Source organism: Daktulosphaira vitifoliae, unplaced genomic scaffold (genome assembly GCF_025091365.1).
Source record: "Daktulosphaira vitifoliae isolate Bord-2020 unplaced genomic scaffold, ASM2509136v1 Scaffold_3, whole genome shotgun sequence".
NCBI classification, from domain to species: domain Eukaryota; kingdom Metazoa; phylum Arthropoda; class Insecta; order Hemiptera; family Phylloxeridae; genus Daktulosphaira; species Daktulosphaira vitifoliae.
In genome coordinates, this window is record NW_026099574.1 from 37,735,933 (window position 1) to 37,746,414 (window position 10,482).

At 27.0% G+C, this 10,482-nt stretch overlaps 1 protein-coding gene across 1 annotated transcript; it reads left to right on the plus strand.

The window, feature by feature from the left end:
* Positions 1–1,450: 1,450 nt before the first annotated feature.
* Positions 1,451–10,127, plus strand: LOC126901558 (uncharacterized). Its single transcript, XM_050678101.1, has 4 exons — positions 1,451–1,620; positions 2,520–2,688; positions 5,881–6,120; positions 9,994–10,127. The coding sequence occupies exons 1-4, from the start codon at positions 1,540–1,542 to the stop codon at positions 10,035–10,037; spliced, it is 534 nt and encodes a 177-aa protein (XP_050534058.1). The 5' UTR covers positions 1,451–1,539; the 3' UTR covers positions 10,038–10,127.
* Positions 10,128–10,482: the final 355 nt, after the last annotated feature.

Consider the following 10,482-nt stretch of genomic DNA (forward strand, 5'->3'; position numbering starts at 1 on the left):
TCAACATTAGACGCGCTCGTCGATATCGAAAAGTACGCCATTATCGCCGAACAATTGTTCGTTACTATCAACAAAACCGGCTTCTCATATGGAGCAAGAGACGCAGTTTCTTGTCCGAAATTTGATCTGTCTAGACGGAAACATAACAGATTGTGCTCTTTTCGTGCGATCATCTGGTGTATTTTCTTGTTTGTCAAGCACTGCGCTGACAATTATAAGATCCGTGTCGCTATCGGCGGATATGAAAGCGAGATTCGCGTTAAAGACTCGCTACGAAAACAAGCGAATATTCGTCACTAAACATTTAGATAACATCTTGGCGTTCAGTCCGATTAAAAAGGAATCCATTTCGCTTTTTATAAATACACTCCGGGAAAGTGTTTCTTTGTGATATTTTTAATAGTTGTTTATTTAGTTGAAAAACTCAGAACTCAACACGTTAGTGGCTTAATTATGTTTTATATTTGTGCTCGTGCATTTAGCTCTGCGCCTGTGTTTGTTTGAGGCGAGTACGACACAATCGGATATGCCAAGTTTAGATGATCTACTAGACTTGGTGTCCAAGCGCATATATTTATATTAGAAAATACCGGTACCGTGAGAAAACAAAAACCCTCTCAGACAATTTGTGTGGCAACGAAAATTCGGATAAGAATCGATTCTGTGGCCGTTGTCTAGCAGCTACTGCGTCTGGCGCTACCATCAACACGTGGGTGTAATACATCACCGAGTCTGGACGAGACCCGGTCAGTCAACAACGTCGAACGGTTCGAAGTTGTTTCGCTTTAAAGAACTTGTTGATAAACGCATAAAAAGTGGTTGTGTCAAAACACTAGCAGTTGAAATCATTAGCACCCTCCTTTAATAACAAATTGCAGTATTATAAAAGTATAATACGTTAAAGAAGATATTTCATTAAAATTTAATGAATTTTTTAGTCTCTAAAATTCCTTAAATTTTTCCCACATAAATACAAAAAACATAATAGGTATAAAACAAAAAATGTTTAGTTATTTTATGAAATTTATAATATAGTATTTATTTAGGGTAAAACGAAAATGGAAAATATAAATTGTAGTTCTATGAAATTTATTTTAAGATTATTATAACTAATAGTGCTAGTTAAATATTTTGTAAAAAATAATAATTTTTTTTTTAGTTGAAAACATCAATATTTGGTTTAAATTGATTTCAGTAAAATAATATTTCAAAAGATCAACGCAATATTTAATATTTTAGAAGTATTTTGAAAACATTTTTTATGTTATAAAATTTGTTTAGGGAATTTTTTTATGCAAAAAAATAAATTAAAAAAAATTTATAATATTAGTAGTAATTTTTCTGATTTTTTATTTGATTCATAATTTTGTTTCTAAATAAACAGTTCCATAAATTATCATGTGTAATTAATTTTTTGAAGTTGAAACATTTAGAACAGCTCTAGATATTAATACTTATATTCTAAGGCCTAATAGAATATTTTTACAGTTGTCATCTGTGCTAGTAGTTGTGAATTATATATCGTAATTTCATCAAAACATGTATAACCAAGTATTATTAATTCTTTTATTTTTTTGTACTTACATCATATCAGTTAAAATATCAGAAATCAATGAACCGGTATTTATCATGAAAAAATTAATTTTATAATATTACATAGTGAACTACTTAATTATACGAAAAATAAAAATAATATTGAGATTTTTAGTTTTTTCAAAAGCCAAATATTTTCGTCTTTTATAAGTTACATATGTATATCAATTTATTTGTTATAAAATGATTTAGATCCATTCATTATATCTCTTCCCCTACTTTTTTTTAAAAACTTCACTTGCAACCAATCTTCCCTTAGAGATTTGTGATTTTTTAATCTCTGTATCTATGCTTTTATTTCATTTAATGTTAAATTGGAATTCATAACTGGAAAAGTATACGAAATTAAAAAATACTAATAAAAATTGTCTTAATACAATTATTATTGTAAGAGTAATACTCAGTCTTATATTAAAAGAAACACTCTGTATATAAAACTTAATAACTTTTTATGATTTCTCTGTAAAATTTACAATGTTAAATTATTCAAATCAAATTTAATACTAAATATAATTGTTATATTAAGCATTCTTTCATGTATTAGTTTATTAATCATTAAACTTGTAATTAAGATATAAGTAAAGAAATAGGAGTCCATGTTGCTTTTGGTATAATATAATAATTCTTTATAAAAATTAAACACTATCTACAAATTTGTATCAAAGCGTTATTTATGATAGTGATTATAATCACTGTCAGGTATCATATTACTTGTCCCAACTATGCCACGTCTACACTGTGCTAGGTTTTTAAATATTATCTCATATTATTTTATAGAGTTATCTACGTAATAACAGGATAAATTCTAGTGTCAAAAATAGGTATTGCTTTGCAATTCTATACTTAAATTTAAAAATTCTAAAAAAATAATTTCTCGAAATATAACTGTATTCATTATTAGCCAAATTTTTTTTTATTTTGTTTAGGTCGAAAATATGTGTATAACTCAAATTGAGGCAAAAAAAATTATTAAAATGTATGGCAAGGAAGACACAACATTTGATTTCGAATCATTCAAACAAATTTTAAGTAAAATGAATGTTAATTATGACGACGAGTCTTTGCAACAAGTATTTAATGATATCGATGAAGATAGTAAATATTTAAAAATATTATTTGTACATTATGAAGTAGCTTAAAAAATACCTCTTAAATAATTAAAAAAATATATTCAGTGGTATACTTTATAGTAACTCAATAAGAATAGGGGAGAGTACTTCTTAAAAAATGATAATCCAAAAGGACACTTAAAAGCAACTCATATGCCTATCTTCTATACGGTACAAGTACTCTAAATATGTTTCTCTTTCTTAAAGAATGACTATACTATATATAAAGATATGATAGATGTGTAATGTCATTGACAATAATAGAATTAAAATGAAAGGACCTAGGGGATGTGTAAGTACAGAAACACGTTTTATATACAGAGTGATTCATTAAGGAAAAGACACTCGTTTACTCAGTATTTATTGAAAATTTAAAATTTTTGGTAAGGAAAATATTGTTTGATTCAAAAAACACTACAATAATATGTAGTAAAAACATGATATATTTCATCCCTTCAAGGTTAAAAAACATTAACTTGAGTTTTAGCTTCGATGCGAAGCTGAGAAGGTATTGGTTTTACTAAGATGTGTTTTTTTTTTTTTTTTTATGTCTGTTACCACTTTTTCTCAGCTCTCACCGAACCGATTTCTTTCAATGATATGTCAAAAGATCACAAATCGTATCTAGTCGAAGACATTACCCTCAAAAATTGAAAAAAATTCCCTCGTTCCCCGTAAANAATTAGGATATTAATAATGAACTAGCAGATCATGTAGCTTTTGGAATAATCCACCAATTTTTTAAGATTAAACACTATCTAAAGATTTGCATCGAAGCGTTTTTTTTGTGTTAGTGATTTTAATCACTGTCAGATATCATTATACTTGATCCATCTATGCCACGTCACCACTGTGCTGGGTTTTTTTTTTAAATGAGAATACATATTTTGAATTTAATAAAATGTTTGAGTTTTCAATTTAATAGCAAATGGTATATAAATTTTTAATATAACTATTTGTTTATTAGATATAAACATTAAAATTTTAAATTTTTGTGTTAATATACTTGTATAATACACAAGGGATTACAAATACAAGTAGCTATTTGGTTTTTTATGACCTCTATATTAGCAGGTACACAGCATTGTTATTATCAATGGTAGTAAGGCACATTGTTGTGGTTAATAAATAAACTAACTGACAATACAGAAAGTATATCTATTGATAATCATAATTAATAATAAACAATCCGTTACTGTAACAGCAATGTTATAAAAAACCAATTAGCTATCTGTATTTATAATCCCTTGTGTATTATACATGAATATTAACTCAAAAATTTGAAACTTTCAATGTTAATATCTAATAAACAAATAAAGATATACTAAATATTCAAATGCCATTTACTATTATATTAAAAACTCAAACATTTTATTAAATTCAAAATATGTGTTCTCATTTAAAAAAACTCAAGTTAATGTTTTTTAACCTTGAAGGGATGAAAAATATCATGTTTTTACTACATATTATTGTAGTGTTTTTTGAATCAAACAATATTTTCCTTACCGAAAATTTTTAATTTTCAATAAATACTGAGTAAACGAGTGTCTTTTCCTTAATGAATCAACTTGTATATGAATGTAGAATTGAATAGGAACAAATGTTAATTGCCTGGGTTCTACATACAAATAATGTATGACTAGATTTGTACAAACACTAGTCTGTAAGATTTGTGAAACTCGTGTTTTTTCTATGTAGCCATTTAGTCAATTCATTTCCGACTACCTCCATTACTCTAATTGTTTATTACTTAAAATCCTTCGGTTATAGATTTAATATACAAATAAATAGTTTCATTTATTTCTAATTATCCTAGTGAAATAAATATTCGGTTGCGAGGACTTTTGCAATTAATGTTATTTTATTAAAGCTTGTGATTATCCATTTATGAACTTATAACTACGCGACTTTTATTAATATAATATTTCGCGTATAATTAAATATTTTTCCAGTACAAATCTATATTATTCGCGACCGACCAATTAAATATAATCTCAAATTGGATCTTTCTATATTCTGCCATCAGAAATACCACTCGAAGACCGGGTCTTTAAGATCCGAGGTAGAGCGTTATTGTCTAATATGGACATTTATGGCGCGATTGGTGACGACTCATATTTTTTATCGGTTACACTCGAAATTTATCACAAGAAATCAATCATCATTTTTCCTTAAAAACCATAGAAAATGAAAAATTTTCACAAAGAAAAATATTTTTTGATTCAAAAAAATCTACAATAATATGCAGTAATATATATATTTTTTCATCCCTTCAGGAATAAAAATCTGAATTTTAGTTTTCTTTAACTCTTTTATTATGTATCGCGCATGTATATATTACTATCGAGAAGGGCGATATCAATATTGTTAAAACTCATTCTGGGCTTACAACACAGCAAATAACTTAAAAAATAAGTCTATCTATATTCAAAATATAATTTGCGTTTCTTTAAATGCAATGCCTTGGCTGTTGCGGATTTGGTGGCTTCATTGATATATAATAAATATTATTTTAAAACACCTCTTACTCTCCTATACGCCAACTGCCTACACGTGTTCAATAAATTATTGGTATAGTACTTTATTGTGGCATAACAATATTTGACTTTCTTAGAAAACACAACCTAGTCTTAAATAAATAAAATTACATTTCTTCACTTCTTTTGACATATTTAAGGCTGTCCAGAAATTAAGGGTACAATATTATTTGAATCTTCTAATTGATAGATACAATTATGAATAAAATATTACTTAAATTCAATGAAAATGTTTGGGTTAAATTGAAATAAATTTTATGGATAAAATATTAATAAATCATCTAAAAACAATGTACACCATTTAGGGTAATAAATACATATAAAAAAATGGTGTTGAGATAAAATATCTACTTGTACTGAAGCAGATTTCATATAAAGAATATCGACCAAGAGTATCAAAAATCCCCCCCTACAAAAATCCAATTCCCTAAAAGTGAGGAAAATGGCTTTTTTATAGCCTTGAGGGAATAAACCAGCAATTTCTAGCGAAATTTCTGAGAAGCTGTGATTAGTTAATTGTGATAGAAACCTTGGTGTGGGAATTATTAATAAATTGTAAGAGACTGGTGTAAAATGTGTGTTAATAAATGATTATTTTAAATACCCTACATTTTTCGAATAACAGTTTTTGTTTTTGATAGGTAATAATGTAATAGAGTTCAATGAATTTATGAAATTCATAACAAGTTATATTAATAATCCACCAGAAGGAACTTTGAAAGAAGTATTTGATATCTATGACATAGATAAAAATGAGAAAATCGATGCTGAAGAACTGTATACAACGTTAACCAAGCTGGGCTATGACACAACCTTAGAACAATGTCAAAACAGCTTGAAAGTTTTTGATAAAAATGGTGATGGAGTTCTTGATAAGAAAGGTGAGTCGAACAAATTATTATTATTATTATCCTATGAATTAAAAACAATTAAAATGCACTTAATATTTTGACACGACTTACGTCGCAAAAATGTGGTCGACACTGGTTTTGAGGGTAGAGACCCGTGGGCCGTTTATTAAATGAGCGACAACAGATTATTTTAACAAAAATAAAACAAACCGAAAAGACAAACACAGTAATAATAATCTTCGCATAATATCGCGGCACTTTCGCTGGCGTCGACGACGCGATGTCCGGCGTAATCCTTGGACGGCTACAGGTTAGCGACGGTGCGCTAGTGTAGATCGGTTGGTCGACGTTGTCGCTTTCACAACGGGAGGAAGACTCTGGCACCATTTGCGGCGGGTCGTCGTCGGCCGTGCGGCATTTGCTGGACTTTGCACCGTAGCGTATAACACGCGGTGTTGATCAGTCAAATATTCATAGTAAGGCGACGGCTGATAAAAGTGGCACGAGTCGCGGGGCATCGTGTACAACGAAGCGACGCGGGCCGTGTCAATTTAATACTTAAGCGTAAAATTTAAATATTTTTATGAAAACGACAAAGAAATGATACACAAAAATGACAATATACTATTTATTTTAAAAATTATAAAAAGAAATTGTTCTATTATACTGTTAGTTTTAGAACAGCGGCTACATATACTTTTACCCCTAAATCAATGTAATTAGAAGGGTAAAAGGATTTCTAAAAAGAAATCACGTTAACGTTAAAATCGTCAAAAAACGACTTTATCTATTCGTTATAAAAATCATCCAAATCGTTCAAATAATAATTATTACCCGAAATCTTCTATAATATTTTTTTTTTGTGTGTGCAGCGTTCAGTACTCAATTATACATACATTTACTACCCTAAACATCTCAGTGATAACACTATTTTTGCCTACAGGCTATGTAAAATTATATCTATTAAAGAGGGTTAATTGGGAGTACTTACTCTCGACCTCTTATATTACTATAGTGTTTTACATAAATTGTAGTTATAAAGAAATGAGAAAAAAAATTGAAATAGACAAATTATCAAACTTTAATCCTCTACCAAGATTCAATTAAAATTTTTTTTTCCTCTTAATTAAAAAAAAAAAAAATCTGTACTTAAAATTTACAAAAAGTTTTTTTCGTAGACTTATTCAATTACATGACATTAATAGCATTAAAAGGAAGTCACCCATTGGTAATACCTCGATTAGTTTTAGTTGAAGCTGTATACAAATTAAGGATTTATTGTGTGTCGTTAATTTGTTAAGTCAATAGGTCTCGATTCCATTTACGTTTGAGTCTTCGTGGTGGGTTGTCAGGTATTGAAGTTGTGTACATTTTTTTAATTAAAGGGTTTGAATTTGTATTAAGTTCTGAGTGAAATCTAGTATAGTGTAAAATTGCAAATTCTTTGACAGTTTTAATGTTTAAATATTTGTGTAGGTTATTATTTGTTACATACCACGGCGTACCACTTAACACTCGTAATTTTATATTTTGTAAGGTATTTGTATTGGTCGAATTTTAGATGGTTTAGCTGGTCCCCATATCTGAATATCATATCAATAATCAGACTGGTCTGATTATTGACTGATAAATAAGTAATTATGTTTCGAGAGGTAATTTAGATTGTAGTAATGGATGAAAAAGATGAAGTTTGCTGTTGGCTTTTTTCCTTTTGTCTTTCAGGTGAAGTCCCCACATTTGTCGTTTGTCCAAAATTATGCCTAGGTACTTAGTTTCATTGAATTAAAATTTTAAAATAAATTTTAGTTTTTCAACATTATTTCATTAATAGAAACGCCTATATAGCAAGAAACCAAAGATTTTTTTTCGAAAGTTCTAAATAAAAAACGCTATATGACAAAAAATAATTTATATATTTAACGAACTAAATAAAATTATAATGATTTACAAACTTATAATTGTTGATAAATTAAAAAATTAATTTAAAATTTCACGGGTATTGCTTGGATAATTTTTCCGATATTCTTAAATGAACTAAAAACATTATGTATTTGTCATTACTAAATAAAGTATAATTTTTTTCATGACTGTCTTACTTGTAAAATGTGTATTGTATTTGTTCTTCGTATTTCGGAAATATTTTGTTTAAATCCTCCATCAATTTCATTCTCGTTTAGCAGTATTATATAGAAATTATAGAGCATTAAAATGTATGGACTAAAATAATTGTGTAATTAAAAAAAATGATAATACATAAGGTAGAATTCTGTTATAAAATAATAAAAGTAAAAGGGAGACTAGACTATTATGTTATAATAAATAAATAAATACTTAAATGAAATAAATAAAGCGACGTTTATATGTTATTATCATTTAAAGATTATGTTATGTACTATAACTTAAAAATAAAAGTTGTCTCGATGAACTATTTTCTATGCGTGAATGGCTTTCGTAAATTACTAAAACATACTATCTTTTTGCAAAATTTTCGATTTTGTATTTTTAACTTTAAATTTGTATAACTTTTTAAAAAATGAATAGATCAATTCATTTTTTTGTTTATACAAATGTTATACACACCCCTTTCTTACGACATACTTTTTTAGCAATCAGATTATTTTCTCTTATACAGGGGGGTTAGTATATTAAATATATATCATAAATTTTATGATCTGTCAAAATCTTGAAATTGCAAAATACCTGTATTTCGTAAAAACATCCCTAAAAACTTATGTATTTATACTAAAAACTCGCAAGTAGAATATAACAAATATTATCATGTTTAGTTTGTCTCATTCTACATTTTGAATTTAATACAGCGTGATTTACCATTGTTATTTTCATAACTCTTTATTTAAACATATTATCTTTAATGTTTTAGTAATTAAATCTTTTTTATATTTCGAATAATGAATTGTTCAATAGGGACATTTAAAAATATATCATAGCATAGTTAAAAAAGAAGGAATTTTACCTCAACACCGAAAAAAAATTCAATGTTATTAGTAATGAACTAGTTGAGCTCGTTTTAAAATTCTTTTTCGTCACATTGAAAATCATTAATATTTTTCAGACAAACGCGACCATTAGGGAACAAATCAATAAATTTATCAATACTCTGTATACAACAACTTTACAACATTTAACAATTTTCCCGTAAAAAAATTACATTACTAAATTATGGAATATCAATTGCATACTAAATTTAATTATTATAATAAGTATTTATTCATGTATTATACTTAAAAATCATAAAACTCGTAATCAGGATATATATAAATCAAGTATCACATCATCAATTTTTCTAGATGATCTCTCTGCTTATAATTTAAATCGAACGAATTATTTATTTGTTAAATATTTCAGTTTATTCTAATACTAATATTTATACTAAATATGATAAGATGTCTAGTTTTACCTTTAATCTCGATATTAATGTTATGTCTTTCTCTGAAAATTAAATTTTAGATTATCTTACTGTTTCAATACTGATTCAGTTATAGGATTTGATAATATACCACCAGCACAAAAAATCTTACAAAAATATTACCATACACTCACCAAAAATGTTCATTAATTTTTAATTTGTCCCTCTCCATTCATATTTTTCCAAAAATTTTGAAAAAATCTTAGCTTATTAATTAATGGCATTCGATAACTTACAATTTTCGCAAATTAAAAAAAACAATTATTTCTGATGATATATTTGTAGTCATAAAATATAAATAATTAAAAGAAAAAGTGACACATCATTGTACTTCATAAGTGATTTGATTTGTCAAAATATTGTGGACTGCTCTATATTCTCCACAAAGCGCGATGTATAAATTGTTATGCTTTAATACTATGAATTACAAAAAAAGGTTACAGAAAAATAAATATAAACATTTTTTTTTATTCCAGAATTTGAGGAATTTATGATAACAAAACCGCCAAAACATGATTGAACATTTTCAGAAAATATCTAATCATCTTTAACAATATTTTGTTAATATAATTAAATACTAACTAAAATAAAATAAAAATAATCTTTTCTATGCAGTATACAAATTTACTTATCAAACCACAAATAAACTAAAAATGAATTGAGTAATTTTAATTATGATTCATTATATACAAATATATGTTAATATGCAGATTAATCAAAATCTGGTAAGACACTCATTTTCTCATAATCTATTGAGAATTTTAAATTTTTGATAAGAAAAAATAATTTATTTCGAAAGGGACAATATTTTTTTATAATTATTATCTCTCATTTAGATGACCAGCGTAGAAAATTTCTTTGTATACTACCATTATAAATAATTTATGGTCTATCATAATAAATTATTGTCGCTAATTTGTCAGCCATAATATCAATTGCACTGCCACCGATATTATAAACCAAAT

What these genes read in the sequence shown, in the direction of transcription:
- LOC126901558 (XM_050678101.1), top strand. Translation starts at nt 1,540, where the DNA reads ATGTATAACCAAGTATTATTAATTCTTTTATTTTTTTGTACTTACATC. An exon ending in TAATGATATCGATGAAGATA is followed by an intron (nt 2,689 to 5,880) that starts GTAAATATTTAA and finishes TGTTTTTGATAG; the next exon opens with GTAATAATGTAATAGAGTTC. An exon ending in TGGAGTTCTTGATAAGAAAG is followed by an intron (nt 6,121 to 9,993) that starts GTGAGTCGAACA and finishes TTTTTATTCCAG; the next exon opens with AATTTGAGGAATTTATGATA.